Source organism: Heptranchias perlo, unplaced genomic scaffold (assembly GCF_035084215.1).
Source record: "Heptranchias perlo isolate sHepPer1 unplaced genomic scaffold, sHepPer1.hap1 HAP1_SCAFFOLD_297, whole genome shotgun sequence".
Taxonomy (NCBI): domain Eukaryota; kingdom Metazoa; phylum Chordata; class Chondrichthyes; order Hexanchiformes; family Hexanchidae; genus Heptranchias; species Heptranchias perlo.
The window spans coordinates 248193-266702 of record NW_027139309.1 but is presented as its reverse complement, the minus strand read 5'-3'; the positions used below and the strand labels follow the sequence as shown (position 1 = coordinate 266702).

The window sequence follows — 18510 nt, the reverse complement described above, 5'->3', positions numbered from 1 at the left end:
ACCCCCCCCCGACAGTCCATTAATCACCCCCCCCGACTGTCCATTAATCACCCCCCCCCCCGACTGTCCATTAATCACCCCCCCCGACTGTCCATTAATCACCCCCCGACTGTCCATTAATCACCCCCCCCCGACAGTCCATTAATCACCCCCCCCGACTGTCCATTAATCACCCCCCCCCCCCGACTGTCCATTAATCACCCCCCCCGACTGTCCATTAATCACCCCCTGACTGTCCATTAATCACCCCCCCCGACTGTCCATTAATCACCCCCCCCCCCGACTGTCCATTAATCACCCCCCCCCCCCGACTGTCCATTAATCACCCCCCGACTGTCCATTAATCACCCCCCCCACCGACTGTCCATTAATCACCCCCTGACTGTCCATTAATCACCCCCCGACTGTCCATTAATCACCCCCCCCACCGACTGTCCATTAATCACCCCCCCCCCCGACTGTCCATTAATCACCCCCCGACTGTCCATTAATCACCCCCCCCACCGACTGTCCATTAATCACCCCCCGACTGTCCATTAATCACCCCCCGACTGTCCATTAATCACCCCCCCCACCGACTGTCCATTAATCACCCCCCCCACCGACTGTCCATTAATCACCCCCCGACTGTCCATTAATCACCCCCCGACTGTCCATTAATCACCCCCCCCACCGACTGTCCATTAATCACCCCCCCCCCCTGACTGTCCATTAATCACCCCCTGACTGTCCATTAATCACCCCCTGACTGTCCATTAATCACCCCCCCCACCGACTGTCCATTAATCACCCCCTGACTGTCCATTAATCACCCCCCCCCCTGACTGTCCATTAATCACCCCCCCCCGACTGTCCATTAATCACCCCCTGACTGTCCATTAATCACCCCCCCCCGACTGTCCATTAATCACCCCCTGACTGTCCATTAATCACCCCCCCCCCTGACTGTCCATTAATCACCCCCTGACTGTCCATTAATCACCCCCTGACTGTCCATTAATCACCCCCTGACTGTCCATTAATCACCCCCCCCGACAGTCCATTAATCACCCCCCCCCTGACTGTCCATTAATCACCCCCCCCGACTGTCCATTAATCACCCCCTGACTGTCCATTAATCACCCCCGACTGTCCATTAATCACCCCCTGACTGTCCATTAATCACCCCCTGACTGCACTGGAGTGTCAGCCTAGTTAATGGGATCAAGTCTCTGGAGTGGGACTTGAAACTTCTGACTCCAAGGCTGGAGTGCTATCACTGAGCCACGGTTGGCACGAGTTGAGCCAAACTAACTGAGGAGTGTGTAGAAAGGAGTGTGTGTGACTTGTGGGAGGGATGACCTGCTGACCTATGTGTTGTTCAGGGAGTTCTCCAGAGAGAGAGAGAAGGCAAAGTCACGGGGAGATTTCCAGAAGTTCAGGGAGAAGCAGCAGTTGGACGAAGATCTGAAAGGATACCTCGACTGGATCACACACGCTGAGGACATTGACCTGGACCATATCAAACATGGAGAAGGTGAGGAGCTGAGCAGGGTCCCTGGGGCCTGGAGTAATCAGCTTTCCTGAGACTGTTACAACCCAACCCTGAACATTGAATCGTAAGTGTGGTGCTCCGTTTGTACCAGAGTGAGGCCTTGTTCTCAGGCTGGATATGGAAACAGCCACTTTCCACCCTTTGGGTTGGCCAACTTTTCACAACTCTTCTTGCCGTGCCTGCAGGTGCAGCTTGCCCTGTGGGGAATGTCCATTAAACACGGAAACCACCAGCCACTAAAGGATTGTTATATGGTCTGAGACTGTGTAGTTACACTGAACAGAAAATATCCGTTAAAAATCCTCAAAAAAGCCCTCCCAACAACAACAACAATTACTACTGCTACTACTACTTGCATTTATATAGCACCTTTAACGTACTAAAATGTCCCAAGGTGCTTCATGGGAGCGTTAACAAACAAAATTTGACTCTGAGCCACATAAGGAGATATTAGGACAGGTGAACAAAAGTTTGGTCAAAGAGGCAGGTTTTAAGGAGTGTCTTAAAGGAGGAGAGAGGAGGAGAGGTTTAGGGAGGGAATTCCAGAGCTCAGGGCCCAGGCAGCTGAAGGCACGGTCGCCAATGGTGGGGCAATTAAAATCGGGGATTTCCAGAGGCAAGGTTGTAGGGCAGGAGGAGGGGACAGAGATAGGGAGGGACGAGGTCATGGAGGGATTTGAAAACAAGGATAAGAATTTTAAAATCACTGCATTCCTGGTGAACGGGACTTGGCGCGAGTTAGGATACGGGCAGCAGCATTTTGGATGAGCTCAAGTTTATGGAGGGTGGAAGATGGGAGGCCGGCCAGGAGAGCATTGGAATAGTCCAGACTGGAGGTAACAAAGGCAGGGATGAGGGTTTCAGCAGCAGATGAGCTGAGGCAGGGGTGGAGACGGGCGATGTTATGGAGGTGGAAGTAGGCGGTCTTGGTGATGGAGAGGATATGGGGTCGGAAATTCATCTCAGGGTCAAATAGGACGCCGAGGTTGTGAAGGGTCTGGATCAGACAGTGGCCAGGGAGAGGGATGGAGTCGGTGGCTGGGGAATGGAGTTTGTGACGGGGACCAAAGACAATGGTTTCGGTCTTTCCAATATTTAGTTGGAGGAAATTTTTGCTCAACGAGTACTGGATGTCGGACAAGCAATGTGACAAATGAGAGACAGTGGAGGGGTCGAGGGAGGTGGTGGTGAGGTAGAGCTGGGTGTCATCAGTGACATGTGGAACCTGACGTGTTTTCGGATGATGTCGCCGAGGGGCAGCTTGTAGATCAGAAATAGGAGGAGGCCAAGGATAGATCCTTGGGGGACTCCAGAGGTAACGGTGCAGGAGCGGGAAGAGAAGCCATTGTAGGAGATTCTCTGGCTACGACTGGACAGATAGGAATGGAACCAGGCGAGGTCAGTCCTGCCCAGTTGGACGACGGAGGAGAGGTGATGGAGGAGGACGGTGTGGTCAATGGCTGCAGACAGGTGGAGAAGGATGAGGAGGTATAGTTTACCATCGTCACAGTCACAGAGGATGTCATTTGTGACTTTGATGAGGGTCGTTTCAGTACTGCGGCAGGGGCGGAAACCTGATTGGAGGGATTCAAACATGGCTTTGTGGGAAAGATGGGCACGGATTTGGGAGGCGACAACACGTTGAAGGACTTTGGAGAGGAAAGGGAGGTTGGAGATGGGGGGGGGTAGTTTGCAAGGACAGAGGGGTTAAGGGTGGTTTTTTTGAGGAGGGGGTTGATGATAGCAGATTTGAAGGGGAGGGAGACCTGAGGAGAGGGAACCGTTAACAATATCAGCTAACATGGGGGCCAGGATGGGAAGTTGGGTGGTCAGCAGTTTAGCAGGAATAGGGTCGAGGGAGAAGGAGGTGGGTCTCGGGTCTCGGGAGCAGGAGGTTGGTCTCATTGTCAAGATGAGCTCGGAGAGGGCACGAGGGGAGATAGGAGAGAAACTAGAGAAAGATGCGAGTTCAGTGCTCGGACAGGGGGAACCGCATGGGAGGTTTGGCTCGGTGGGCTCGGGAAAGGGAGGAAGCAGCAGAGGCAGCTGAACGAATGGTCTCAATCTTAGTGACAAAGAATCCACGAGCTCCTCGCACTTGTTGTTGGAAGTGAGGTTGGAGGGGTCAGGGGAGAGGGGTTTCAGAAGATGGCTTGGAGTGGAGAAGAGAGGCCGGGGGTTATCTTTGCATTCCAGGATGATCCTGGAATAGTGAGCAGTTTCGGAAGAGGAGAGCAGGACCCGATAGTGCTGTATGTGGTCCAGCCAGATCTGGCCCTGAATGGCTAAACCAGTTGTCTGCCATAAACGTTCAAGTCTGTGTCCCTTGGACTTAAGGGAGTGGAGATGAGAGCCAAACCAGGGGGAACGACCAGGGTGAGAGAGAGAAATGGTTTTAATGGGGACAAGGGCATCAGAGGTGGAGGTGAGGGTGTGATGGAGCAGGTCGGTAGCTGCAGAAATGTCGTGGTGAATGGAGGGCCAAAGATAGAGAGTCAGGAATTTGAAAGTGCCGTTGTAAGTGACCTGGGGGAGAGTTTTTTCCAGGGTGGACACAGAAGGAAGTAGGGTTGGGGGGAGGGGGGAGGGGGGAGGGGGATGTGGGTGGAGAGGGATACAAGGAAGTGATCAGAGATGGCCTTATCCGTGATTGACACGATGGGAGTAGAGAGGCCACGTGAGATGGCACGGTAGAGGGGGTGGCTGTGAATATGGGGAGGGGGGTTTATACAGAGGGAGAGATTAAAGGAGGATAGGAGGGCAGTGAAATCAGAGGAGAGAGAACATGATGAGTTGAGATGGAGGTCCCTCCTCCTCCCCTTTCCCCTTCTCTCCTCCCACTTCCCCCAACCCCACCGTGTTCTCACTGTGTCTCATCCTCTCTCTGCAGGGATACTGGCGTCTGTAGAAACAGGTTCCATTGGTTCTCAGGAACTGTTCGAGATGGAGGGAATGAACCTGCGCTCACGCATCATGTAAGTCAGCGTCGACCAATCACAGTCTGCCTCTCACCTCGTACAGTGAGAAAGGTCAGCGTCGACCAATCACAGTCTGCCTCTCACCTCGTACAGTGAGAAAGGTCAGCGTCGACCAATCACAGTCTGCCTCTCACCTCGTACAGTGAGAAAGGTCAGCGTTGACCAATCAGAGTCTGCCTCTCACCTACTATAGTGAGAAAGGTCAGCGTTGACCAATCAGAGTCTGCCTCTCACCTACTATAGTGAGAAAGGTCAGCGTTGACCAATCAGAGTCTGCCTCTCACCTACTATAGTGAGAAAGGTCAGCGTTGACCAATCAGAGTCTGCCTCTCACCTACTATAGTGAGAAAGGTCAGCGTTGACCAATCAGAGTCTGCCTCTCACCTACTATAGTGAGAAAGGTCAGCGTTGACCAATCAGAGTCTGCCTCTCACCTACTACAGTGAGAAAGGTCAGCGTTGACCAATCAGAGTCTGCCTCTCACCTACTACAGTGAGAAAGGTCAGCGTTGACCAATCAGAGTCTGCCTCTCACCTACTATAGTGAGAAAGGTCAGCGTTGACCAATCAGAGTCTGCCTCTCACCTACTATAGTGAGAAAGGTCAGCGTTGACCAATCAGAGTCTGCCTCTCACCTACTATAGTGAGAAAGGTCAGCGTTGACCAATCAGAGTCTGCCTCTCACCTACTATAGTGAGAAAGGTCAGCGTTGACCAATCAGAGTCTGCCTCTCACCTACTATAGTGAGAAAGGTCAGCGTTGACCAATCAGAGTCTGCCTCTCACCTACTATAGTGAGAAAGGTCAGCGTTGACCAATCAGAGTCTGCCTCTCACCTACTATAGTGAGAAAGGTCAGCGTTGACCAATCAGAGTCTGCCTCTCACCTACTATAGTGAGAAAGGTCAGCGTTGACCAATCAGAGTCTGCCTCTCACCTACTATAGTGAGAAAGGTCAGCGTTGACCAATCAGAGTCTGCCTCTCACCAACTATAGTGAGAAAGGTCAGCGTTGACCAATCAGAGTCTGCCTCTCACCTACTATAGTGAGAAAGGTCAGCGTTGACCAATCAGAGTCTGCCTCTCACCTACTATAGTGAGAAAGGTCAGCGTTGACCAATCAGAGTCTGCCTCTCACCTACTATAGTGAGAAAGGTCAGCGTTGACCAATCAGAGTCTGCCTCTCACCTACTATACATTAACCTTGGGGAGAGGGAAGGGCTGGTACAATGAGGAGTTTATTTGTTGTCTTTCTGATTGGCTAGTGAGGTCATGAGTTCAAATCCACTCATCACCAGGGCAAGTTGTGAACCTCATTTCATGAGTGTCAGTCACGGCTCAGCCTGTATCACACTTGCCTCGGAGTTAGAAGGTTGTGGGTTCAAACCCCACTCCAGAGACTTCAACACATAATCCAAGCTGACACTCCAGTGCAGTACTGAGGGAGCACTGTACTGTCGGAGGGTCAGTACTGAGGGAGCGCTGTACTGTCGGAGGGTCAGTACTGAGGGAGTGCTGCACTGTCGGAGGGTCAGTACTGAGGGAGTGCTGTACTGTCGGAGGGTCAGTACTGAGGGAGTGCTGTACTGTCGGAGGGTCAGTACTGAGGGAGTGCTGCACTGTCGGAGGGTCAGTACTGAGGGAGTGCTGTACTGTCGGAGGGTCAGTACTGAGGGAGCGCTGTACTGTCGGAGGGTCAGTACTGAGGGAGCGCTGTACTGTCGGAGGGTCAGTACTGAGGGAGTGCTGTACTGTCGGAGGGTCAGTACTGAGGGAGTGCTGCACTGTCGGAGGGTCAGTACTGAGGGAGTGCTGTACTGTCGGAGGGTCAGTACTGAGGGAGCGCTGTACTGTCGGAGGGTCAGTACTGAGGGAGCGCTGTACTGTCGGAGGGTCAGTACTGAGGGAGCGCTGCACTGTCGGAGGGTCAGTACTGAGGGAGCGCTGCACTGTCGGAGGGTCAGTACTGAGGGAGCGCTGCACTGTCGGAGGGTCAGTACTGAGGGAGCGCTGCACTGTCGGAGGGTCAGTACTGAGGGAGCGCTGCACTGTCGGAGGGTCAGTACTGAGGGAGCGCTGCACTGTCGGAGGGTCAGTACTGAGGGAGCGCTGCACTGTCGGAGGGTCAGTACTGAGGGAGTGCTGCACTCTCGGAGGGTCAGTACTGAGGGAGTGCTGTACTGTCGGAGGGTCAGTACTGAGGGAGTGCTGTACTGTCGGAGGGTCAGTACTGAGGGAGTGCTGTACTGTTGGAGGGTCAGTACTGAGGGAGCGCTGTACTGTCGGAGGGTCAGTACTGAGGGAGTGCTGTACTGTCGGAGGGTCAGTACTGAGGGAGTGCTGCACTGTCGGAGGGTCAGTACTGAGGGAGTGCTGTACTGTCGGAGGGTCAGTACTGAGGGAGTGCTGTACTGTCGGAGGGTCAGTACTGAGGGAGTGCTGCACTGTCGGAGGGTCAGTACTGAGGGAGTGCTGTACTGTCGGAGGGTCAGTACTGAGGGAGCGCTGTACTGTCGGAGGGTCAGTACTGAGGGAGCGCTGTACTGTCGGAGGGTCAGTACTGAGGGAGTGCTGTACTGTCGGAGGGTCAGTACTGAGGGAGTGCTGCACTGTCGGAGGGTCAGTACTGAGGGAGTGCTGTACTGTCGGAGGGTCAGTACTGAGGGAGCGCTGTACTGTCGGAGGGTCAGTACTGAGGGAGCGCTGTACTGTCGGAGGGTCAGTACTGAGGGAGCGCTGCACTGTCGGAGGGTCAGTACTGAGGGAGCGCTGCACTGTCGGAGGGTCAGTACTGAGGGAGCGCTGCACTGTCGGAGGGTCAGTACTGAGGGAGCGCTGCACTGTCGGAGGGTCAGTACTGAGGGAGCGCTGCACTGTCGGAGGGTCAGTACTGAGGGAGCGCTGCACTGTCGGAGGGTCAGTACTGAGGGAGCGCTGCACTGTCGGAGGGTCAGTACTGAGGGAGCGCTGCACTGTCGGAGGGTCAGTACTGAGGGAGTGCTGCACTCTCGGAGGGTCAGTACTGAGGGAGTGCTGTACTGTCGGAGGGTCAGTACTGAGGGAGTGCTGCACTGTCGGAGGGTCAGTACTGAGGGAGCGCTGCACTGTCGGAGGGTCAGTACTGAGGGAGCGCTGTACTGTCGGAGGGTCAGTACTGAGGGAGCGCTGTACTGTCGGAGGGTCAGTACTGAGGGAGTGCTGTACTGTCGGAGGGTCAGTACTGAGGGAGTGCTGTACTGTCGGAGGGTCAGTACTGAGGGAGTGCTGCACTGTCGGAGGGTCAGTACTGAGGGAGCGCTGTACTGTCGGAGGGTCAGTACTGAGGGAGCGCTGTACTGTCGGAGGGTCAGTACTGAGGGAGCGCTGTACTGTCGGAGGGTCAGTACTGAGGGAGCGCTGTACTGTCGGAGGGTCAGTACTGAGGGAGCGCTGTACTGTCGGAGGGTCAGTACTGAGGGAGTGCTGTACTGTTGGAGGGTCAGTACTGAGGGAGTGCTGTACTGTCGGAGGGTCAGTACTGAGGGAGTGCTGCACTGTCGGAGGGTCAGTACTGAGGGAGCGCTGTACTGTCGGAGGGTCAGTACTGAGGGAGCGCTGTACTGTCGGAGGGTCAGTACTGAGGGAGCGCTGCACTGTCGGAGGGTCAGTACTGAGGGAGTGCTGCACTGTCGGAGGGTCAGTACTGAGGGAGCGCTGCACTGTCGGAGGGTCAGTACTGAGGGAGCGCTGCACTGTCGGAGGGTCAGTACTGAGGGAGCGCTGCACTGTCGGAGGGTCAGTACTGAGGGAGCGCTGCACTGTCGGAGGGTCAGTACTGAGGGAGCGCTGCACTGTCGGAGGGTCAGGACTGAGGGAGTGCAGCACTGTCGGAGGGCCAGGACTGAGGGAGTGCTGCACTGTCGGAGGGTCAGTACTGAGGCAGCGCTGTACTGTCGGAGGGTCAGTACTGAGGGAGCGCTGCACTGTCGGAGGGTCAGTACTGAGGCAGCGCTGCACTGTCGGAGGGTCAGTACTGAGGGAGTGCAGCACTGTCGGAGGGTCAGTACTGAGGGAGCGCTGCACTGTCGGAGGGTCAGGACGGAGGGAGCGCTGCACTGTCGGAGGGTCAGTACTGAGGCAGCGCTGCACTGTCGGAGGGTCAGTACTGAGGGAGTGCAGCACTGTCGGAGGGTCAGTACTGAGGGAGTGCTGCACTGTCGGAGGGTCAGTACTGAGGCAGCGCTGCACTGTCGGAGGGCCAGTAGTGAGGGAGTGCTGCACTGTCGGAGGGCCAGTAGTGAGGGAGTGCTGCAGTCTTGGAGGGTCAGTACTGAGGGAGCGCTGCACTCTCGGAGGGCCAGTATGGAGAGAGCGCAGCACTGTCGGAGGGTCAGTACTGAGGGAGCGCTGCACTGTCGGAGGGTCAGGACGGAGGGAGCGCTGCACTGTCGGAGGGTCAGTACTGAGGGAGCGCTGCACTGTCGGAGGGTCAGGACGGAGGGAGCGCTGCACTGTCGGAGGGTCAGTAGTGAGGGAGCGCTGCACTCTCGGTAGGAGCCATCTTTCGGATGAGATATTAAACTGAGGCCCTGTCTGTTCTCTCAGGCGGATGTAAAAGATCCTACGCCCACTATTTGAAGAAGAGCAGGGGAGTTCTCTCTGGTGTCCTGGACAATATTTATTCCTTAACCAACATCATTAACAAAGAGATTATCTGATCATTATTTCATTGCTGTTTGTGGGATCTTGCTGTGCGCAAATTAGCTGCCACGTTTCCTACGTTACAACAGTGATTTCATTGACTGTAAAGCGCTTTGGGATGTCCTGAGGTTGTGAAAGTCGTTATATAAATGCACGTTATTGCTTCTTCTTGTGGGCTGCCCACAAAGCTATCGGATTGTTGTAAAATTCCAACCGGTTCACGATCGTCTTTCAGGGAAGGGAACCTGCCGTCCTTACCGGGTCTGGGCCTACACGTGACTCCCGTCCTTACCGGGTCTGGGCCTACACGTGACTCCCGTCCTTACCCGGTCTGGGCCTACACGTGACTCCCGTCCTTACCCGGTCTGGGCCTACACGTGACTCCCGTCCTTACCCGGTCTGGGCCTACACGTGACTCCCGTCCTTACCCGGTCTGGGCCTACACGTGACTCCCGTCCTTACCCGGTCTGGGCCGACACGTGACTCCCGTCCTTACCCGGTCTGGGCCGACACGTGACTCCCGTCCTTACCCGGTCTGGGCCTACACGTGACTCCCGTCCTTACCCGGTCTGGGCCGACACGTGACTCCCGTCCTTACCCGGTCTGGGCCTACACGTGACTCCCGTCCTTACCCGGTCTGGGCCGACACGTGACTCCCGTCCTTACCCGGTCTGGGCCTGTATGTGACACCAGTCCTATGTGGTTGACCCTTGGGGCTGGATTGTCTGCCTTGGAGTGGGGTAGTCATGGGCCAGGACTGCCCCCAACCCTCTGACTCCGCCCCACCCTGACCCATTTCCCGGGGTCGGAGATTGTTGTTGATGCAGGGCGTGCTCCTGGAGGGACGACTGCCAGTGACCGGCTTAAAAACCTCAGCCCAGGAGAGGCGGCTGGGGATGTCAAAGGTCGGAGGAGCCCTGAAAGTCAAGGTGGGGGGGAGTGGTCACAGCCTTGTAGGCCTCGGTAGGGACCACTAGCCTCGGCACGTGGCAGGAGGGGAAGGGCTGGGTGCGGGGAGTTGAGGTCAGTTCATGGAGCTGGTTTTAAGCCTGATTGCTCGACTCTAGCTTGAGCTGTGCTATCTCGTGCCTGATCGCGGAGGAGAAGCCGTCTCTTCGTGTTCTCAGCCTAACCCAGTCTTGATCACATCTCACAAACCAATACAAGCAGTAAGACCGATCTACCCCTGCTGGTTTTCCTGCAGTTGGCGATGTCAGAGGTGGAATCGGATGTTCAGACGGAAGTGCAGGGAGGTGGTGAAATCCAACTTCTTTTACTGGCTGGTGATATTCCTAGTTTTCCTGAACACTCTGATGATCGCGACAGAGCATCACTGTCAACCCGACTGGCTGACGGACGTCCAGGGTAAGAACTCAGAGCCTCTCGTAACCATGTGTCAGCAAATGAAGAGCTGTACCAGAGACCCCGTGTTAATCTCACTCTCTCTACCCCCCCTCTCGCCCCGTGTTAATCTCATTCTCTCTACCCCCTCTCTCTCCCCATGTTAATCTCACTCTCTCTACCCCCTCTCTCTCCCCATGTTAATCTCACTCTCTCTACCCCCCTCTCTCTCCCCGTGTTAATCTCACTCTCTCTACCCCCCCTCTCGCCCCGTGTTAATCTCACTCTCTCTACCCCCCCCTCTCGCCCCGTGTTAATCTCACTCTCTCCCCCCCCCTCTCTCTCCCCGTGTTAATCTCACTCTCTCTACCCCCCCTCTTGCCCCGTGTTAATCTCATTCTCTCTACCCCCTCTCTCTCCCCGTGTTAATCTCACTCTCTCTCTCCCCGTGTTAATCTCACTCTCTCTACCCCCTCTCTCTCCCCGTGTTAATCTCACTCTCTCTCTCCCCGTGTTAATCTCACTCTCTCTACCCCCTCTCTCTCCCCGTGTTAATCTCACTCTCTCTAACCCTCTCTCTCCCCGTGTTAATCTCACTCTCTCTACCCCCTCTCTCTCCCCGTGTTAATCTCACTCTCTCTACCCCTCTCGCCCCGTGTTAATCTCACTCTCTCTACCCCTCTCTCCCCGTGTTAATCTCACTCTCTCTAACCCTCTCTCTCCCCGTGTTAATCTCACTCTCTCTACCCCCCCTCTCGCCCCGTGTTAATCTCACTCTCTCTAACCCTCTCTCTCCCCGTGTTAATCTCACTCTCTCTACACCCCCTCTCTCCCCGTGTTAATCTCACTCTCTCTACTCCCTCTCTCTCCCCGTGTTAATCTCACTCTCTCTACCCCCCCTCTCGCCCCGTGTTAATCTCACTCTCTCCAACCCTCTCTCTCCCCGTGTTAATCTCACTCTCTCTAACCCTCTCTCTCCCCGTGTTAATCTCACTCTCTCTACCCCTCTCTCCCCATGTTAATCTCACTCTCTCTACCCCCTCTCTCTCCCCGTGTTAATCTCACTCTCTACCCCCTCTCTCTCCCCGTGTTAATCTCACTCTCTCTACCCCCCCTTCTCTCCCCGTGTTAATCTCACTCTCTCTACCCCCTCTCTCTCCCCGTGTTAATCTCACTCTCTCTACCCCCCCTTCTCTCCCCGTGTTAATCTCACTCTCTCTACCCCCTCTCTCTCCCCGTGTTAATCTCACTCTCTCTACCCCCCCTCTCGCCCCGTGTTAATCTCACTCTCTCTAACCCTCTCTCTCCCCGTGTTAATCTCACTCTCTCTACACCCCCTCTCTCCCCGTGTTAATCTCACTCTCTCTACTCCCCTCTCTCTTCCCGTGTTAATCTCACTCTCTCTCTCCCCGTGTTAATCTCTCTCTCTCTACCCCCCTCTCTCCCCGTGTTAATCTCACTCTCTCTACCCCCTCTCTCTCCCCGTGTTAATCTCTCTCTCTCTACCCCCTCTCTCTCCCCGTGTTAATCTCACTCTCTCTACCCCCCCTCTCGCCCCGTGTTAATCTCATTCTCTGTACCCCTCCTCTCGCCCCGTGTTAATCTCACTCTCTCTACCCCACTCTCTCCCCGTGTTAATCTCACTCTCTCTACCCCCTCTCTCTCCCCGTGTTAATCTCTCTCTCTCTACCCCCTCTCTCTCCCCGTGTTAATCTCACTCTCTCTACCCCCCCTCTCGCCCCGTGTTAATCTCATTCTCTGTACCCCCCCTCTCGCCCCGTGTTAATCTCATTCTCTCGACCCCCCTCTCGCCCCGTGTTAATCTCACTCTCTCTCTCTCCCCGTGTTAATCTCACTCTCTCTACCCCTCTCTCTCCTCGTGTTAATCTCTCTCTCTCTCTCTCCCCGTGTTAATCTCACTCTCTCTACTCCCTCTCTCTTCCCGTGTTAATCTCACTCTCTCGACCCCTCTCTCTCCCCATGTTAATCTCACTCTCTCTACCCCTCCTCTCTCCCCGTGTTAATCTCACTCTCTCGACCCCTCTCTCTCCCCATGTTAATCTCACTCTCTCTACTCCCTCTCTCTCCCCGTGTTAATCTCACTCTCTCGACCCCTCTCTCTCCCCATGTTAATCTCACTCTCTCTACCCCTCCTCTCTCCCCGTGTTAATCTCACTCTCTCGACCCCTCTCTCTCCCCATGTTAATCTCACTCTCTCTACCCCTCTCTCTCCCCGTGTTAATCTCACTCTCTCTACCCCTCTCTCTCCCCATGTTAATCTCACTCTCTCTCTCCCCGTGTTAATCTCACTCTCTCTACTCCCTCTCTCTCCCCATGTTAATCTCACTCTCTCTACTCCCTCTCTCTCCCCGTGTTAATCTCACTCTCTCTACCCCTCTCTCTCCCCGTGTTAATCTCACTCTCTCTACCCCCTCTCTCTCCCCGTGTTAATCTCACTCTCTCTACCCCTCTCTCTCCCCGTGTTAATCTCACTCTCTCTACCCCCCCTCTCTCCCCGTGTTAATCTCTCTCTCTCTCTCCCCATGTTAATATCACTCTCTCTACCCCTCCTCTCTCCCCGTGTTAATCTCACTCTCTCTAACCCTCTCTCTCCCCGTGTTAATCTCACTCTCTCTACCACCCCTCTCTCCCCGTGTTAATCTCACTCTCTCTGCCCCTCTCTCTCCCCGTGTTAATCTCACTCTCTCTACCACCCCTCTCTCCCCGTGTTAATCTCACTCTCTCTACCACCCCTCTCTCCCCGTGTTAATCTCACTCTCTCTGCCCCTCTCTCTCCCCGTGTTAATCTCACTCTCTCTACCCCCCCTCTCGCCCCGTGTTAATCTCACTCTCTCTGCCCCTCTCTCTCCCCATGTTAATCTCACTCTCTCTACCCCTCCTCTCTCCCCGTGTTAATCTCACTCTCTCTACCCCCTCTCTCTCCCCGTGTTAATCTCACTCTCTCTACCACCCCTCTCTCCCCGTGTTAATCTCACTCTCTCTACCCCCTCTCTCTCCCCATGTTAATCTCACTCTCTCTACCCCTCCTCTCTCCCCGTGTTAATCTCACTCTCTCTACCCCTCCTCTCTCCCCGTGTTAATCTCACTCTCTCGACTCCCCTCTCTCCCCGTGTTAATCTCACTCTCTCTACCCCCTCTCTCCTTGTGTTAATCTCTACAGATTATCACTCTCTATATCACTCTCTCTCCTCGTGTTAATATCACTCTCTATATCACTCTCTCTCCTCGTGTTAATATCACTCTCTATATCGCTCTCTCTCCTCGTGTTAATATCACTCTCCATATCGCTATCTATCCTTGTGTTAATATCACTCTCTATATCGCTCTCTCTCCTCGTGTTAATATCACTCTCTATATCACTCTCTCCTCGTGTTAATATCACTCTCTATATCGCTCTCTCTCCTCGTGTTAATATCACTCTCCATATCGCTATCTATCCTTGTGTTAATATCACTCTCTATATCGCTCTCTCTCCTCGTGTTAATATCACTCTCTATATCACTCTCTCCTCATGTTAATATCACTCTCTATATCACTCTCTCTCCTCGTGTTAATCTCTCTCTATATATCACTCTCTCCTCATGTTAATATCACTCTCTATATCACTCTCTCTCCTCGTGTTAATATCACTCTCTATATCACTCTCTCCACGTGTTAATATCACTCCATATCACTCTCTCTCCTCGTGTTAATATCACTCTATATCACTCTCTCCTCGTGTTAATAGCACTCTTTATATCACTCTCTCTCCTCGTGTTAATCTCTCTCTCTCTACTCCACTCTCTCCCCGTGTTAATCTCTCTCTCTCTACTCCACTCTCTCCCTGTGTTAATCTCCCTCTCTCCACTCCACTCTCTCCCTGTGTTAATCTCACTGTCTCTACTCCCCTCTCTCCCCGTGTTAATCTCACTCTCTCTACCCCCTCTCTCCCCGTGTTAATCTCCCTCTCTCTACTCCACTCTCTCCCTGTGTTAATCTCACTGTCTCTACTCCCCTCTCTCCCCGTGTTAATCTCACTCTCTCTACCCCCTCTCTCCCCGTGTTAATCTCCCTCTCTCTACTCCACTCTCTCCCTGTGTTAATCTCACTGTCTCTACTCCCCTCTCTCCCCGTGTTAATCTCACTCTCTCTACCCCCTCTCTCCCCGTGTTAATCTCCCTCTCTCTACTCCACTCTCTCCCTGTGTTAATCTCACTGTCTCTACTCCCCTCTCTCCCCGTGTTAATCTCACTCTCTCTACCCCCTCTCTCCCCGTGTTAATCTCCCTCTCTCTACTCCACTCTCTCCCTGTGTTAATCTCCCTCTCTCTACCCCCTCTCTCCCTGTGTTAATCTCCCTCTCTCTACTCCCCTCTCTCCCTGTGTTAATCTCACTCTCTCGACTCCCCTCTCTCCTTGTGTTAATCTCTACAGATTATCACTCTCTATATCGCTCTCTCTCCTCGCGTTAATATCACTCTCCATATCACTCTCTCTCCTCGTGTTAATATCACTCTCGATATCGCTCTCTCTCCTTGTGTTAATATCACTCTCTATATCTCTCTCTCTCCTCGTGTTAATATCACTCTCTATATCACTCTCTCTCCTCGTGTTAATATCACTCTGTATATCACTCTCTCTCCTCGTGTTAATATCACTCTCTGTATCGCTCTCTCTCCTCGTGTTAATATCACTCTCTATATCGCTATCTATTCTTGTGTTAATATCACTCTCTATATCGCTCTCTCTCCTCGTGTTAATATCACTCTCTATCGCTCTCTCTCCTCGTGTTAATATCACTCTCTATATCACTCTCCTCGTGTTAATATCACTCTCCATATCACTCTCTCTCCTCGTGTTAATATCACTCTCTATATCACTCTCTCTCCTCGTGTTAATATCACTTTCTATATCACTCTCTCTCCTCGTGTTAATATCACTCTCTATATCACTCTCTCTCCTCGTGTTAATATCACACTCTATATCACTCTCTCTCCTCGTGTTAATAGCACGCTCTATATCACTCTATATAAAGAGTGATATTAACACGAGGAGAGAGAGCGGTATAGATAAATTGAAAAGCAGGACTTCAAAGGTAGTGATCTCAGGATTACTACCGGTGCCACATGCTAGTGAGTATAGGAACAGGAGAATAGACAGGATGAATGCGTGGCTGCAGGGATGGTGTAGGAGGGAGGGATTTAGATTCCTGGGGCATTGGGACCGGTTCTGGGGAAGGTGGGACCTGTACAAGCGGGACGGGTTGCACCCGAGCAGGACCGGGACCAATATCCTCGCGGGGGTGTTTGCTAGTGCTGTTGGGGAAGGTTTAAACTAGAGTGGCAGGGGGATGGGAACCTGAGCGGGGAGTCAGAAGGGAATAAAATTGAGAGCAGCAAGAGAGGGGAAGACCCAGGGGAAATCTACAATACAAATAGTACAAACAGTTGTTCAAGAACAAGTGAAAGGGAAAAATGTAGAGCAGCGGAAAGAAAGTGTACTTTAGGCACAACAGATCAAATAAAAACTAGAAGGCATAAGGCGATTAACCCAGCATCAAAGCTGTAGCAGGGGTTTGGGAACCTGAGCAGGGAGACAGAGGAAAGCGTGTCAGGAAGGGACAGAAGGTATGGAGTAAAAGGTAAAGTCTTAAAAAAGGAAAAAGCAGGAACTAAGTGTCATAAAACATATTTGAAAGCTCTTTATTTGAATGCACGTAGTATTCGTAACAAAATGGACGAGTTAACGGCACAAATAACTATGTCTGGGTATGATCTTGTGGCCATTACAGAAACATGGCTGCAGGGTGACAACGACTGGGAATTAAATATGCCAGGGTATTTAACAATCAGGAAGGACAGGCAGGAAGGAAGGGGAGGTGGGGTGGCTATGTTAATAAAGGAAGGAATCACTGTAATACAGAGAAATGATATTGGGACAAAGGATCAGTATAATGAAACAGTTTGGGTAGAGATAAGGAATAATAAGGGGAAAAAAACACAATTGGGCGTAGTATATAGGCCTCCTAATAGTTGCAACTCTGCTGGAAGAAGTATTAATCAGGAAATAGTCGGGGCATGTAATCAGGGAACAGCTATAATTATGGGGGATTTTAACTATCATATTAACTGGACAAATCAAATTGGGCAGGGCAGCCTTGAGGAAGAGTTTATTGAGTGTATTAGGGATGGATTTCTTGAGCAGTATGTAACTGATCCTAAAAGGGGGCAAGCAACCTTGGACCTGGTCCTGTGTAATGAGCCAGGATTAATTAATAATGTCCTAGTTAAGGATCCCCTTGGAATGAGTGACCATAACATGGTTACATTCCATATCCAATTAGAGGGTGAGAAGGTTGGTTCTCAAACAAGCGTATTGAGCTTGAATAAAGGAGACTATGATGGTATGAGAGCGGAATTGATTAAAGTGGACTGGGAAAATAGATTAAAGGGTAAGACGGTACATGAGCAGTGGTGTTCATTCAAGGAGATATTTTACAACTTTCAAAAAATATATATTCCACTGAGGAAAAAAGGGTGTAAAAGAAATGACAGCCATCCGTGGCTAAGTAAAGAAATTAAGGATAGTATCCGACTAAAAACAAGGTCATATAAGGTAGCCAAACTTAGTGGGAGGATAGAAGATTGGGAAATCTTCAAATCTTCAAAAGACAGCAAAAAGTAACTAAAGGATTGATTAAGAAAGGGAAGATAGATTATGAAAATAAATTAGCAAAAAATATAAAAACAGATAGCAAGAGTTTCTATAGTTATATAAAAAGAAAAAGGGTGGCTAAGGCAAATGTGGGTCCCTTAGAGGATGAGACCGGGAAATTAATGGTGGGAAACATGGAAATGGCAAAAATGCTGAACAAATATTTTGTTTGTCTTTACGGTAGAGGACGCTAAGAATATCCCAACACTGGACAAACAGGGGGCTCTAGGGGGGGTGGAGCTTAATACGATTAAAATCACTAAGGAATTGGTACTCAGTAAATTAATGGGACTCAAGGCGGATAAATCCCCTGGACCTGATGGCTTCCATCCTAGGGTCTTGAGGGAAGTGGCAGTAGGGATTGTGGATGCTTTGGTAATAATTTTCCAAAATTCTCTGGACTCGGCAAAGGTCCCGGCAGATTGGAAAACTGCGAATGTAACACCCTTATTTAAAAAGGGTAGTAGGCAGAAGGCTGGAAATTATAGACCAGTTAGCCTAACATCTGTGGTGGGTAAAATTTTGGAATCTATTATTAAGGAGACAGTTGCGGAACATTTGGATAAACATAATTTAATAGGACAAAGTCAGCATGGCTTTACGAAGGGGAAGTCATGTCTGACAAATTTGCTTGAGTTCTTTGAGGACATAACGTACAGGGTGGATGAAGGGGAACCAGTGGACGTGGTGTAATTAGACTTCCAGAAGGCATTCGACAAGGTGCCACATAAAAGATTATTGCTCAAGATAAAGAATCACTGGATTGGGGGTAATATTCTGGCATGGGTGGAGGATTGGTTATCTAACAGGAAGCAGAGAGTTGGGATAAATGGTTCATTCTCGGACTGGCAACCAGTGGCCAGTGGTGTTCCGCAGGGGTTGGTGCTGGGTCCCCAACTCTTTGCAATCTATATTAACGATTTGGAGGAGGGGACCGAGTGTAACGTATCAAAGTTTGCAGATGATACAAAGATGGGAGGGAAAGTGGAGAGTGAAGAGGACATAAAAAACCTACAGGGGGATATAGACAGGCTGGGTGAGTGGGCGGAGATTTGGCAGATGCAATACAATATTGGAAAATGTGAGGTTATGCACTTTGGCAGGAAAAATCAGAGAGCAAGTTATTATCTTAATGGCGAGAAACTGGAAAGTACTGCAGTACAAAGGGATCTGGGGGTCCTCGTGCAAGAAAATCAAAATGTTAGTATGCAGGTGCAGCAGGTGATCAAGAAGGCCAACGGAATGTTGACGTTTATCGCTAGGGGGAT

General features: G+C 51.8%; 1 protein-coding gene across 2 annotated transcripts in view; it reads left to right on the top strand.

Moving 5' to 3' along the window:
- LOC137311116 (voltage-dependent L-type calcium channel subunit alpha-1S-like) overlaps positions 1 to 18510 on the top strand; it is a 183881-nt gene that overhangs the window by 77012 nt on the left and 88359 nt on the right. For both annotated transcript variants that reach the window (XM_067978483.1, XM_067978484.1), the window contains exons 8-10: positions 1365 to 1516; positions 4425 to 4509; positions 10393 to 10553. In XM_067978483.1, the coding sequence (XP_067834584.1) occupies positions 1365 to 1516; positions 4425 to 4509; positions 10393 to 10553 (398 nt within the window). The remainder of the gene's footprint in view (positions 1 to 1364; positions 1517 to 4424; positions 4510 to 10392; positions 10554 to 18510) is intronic.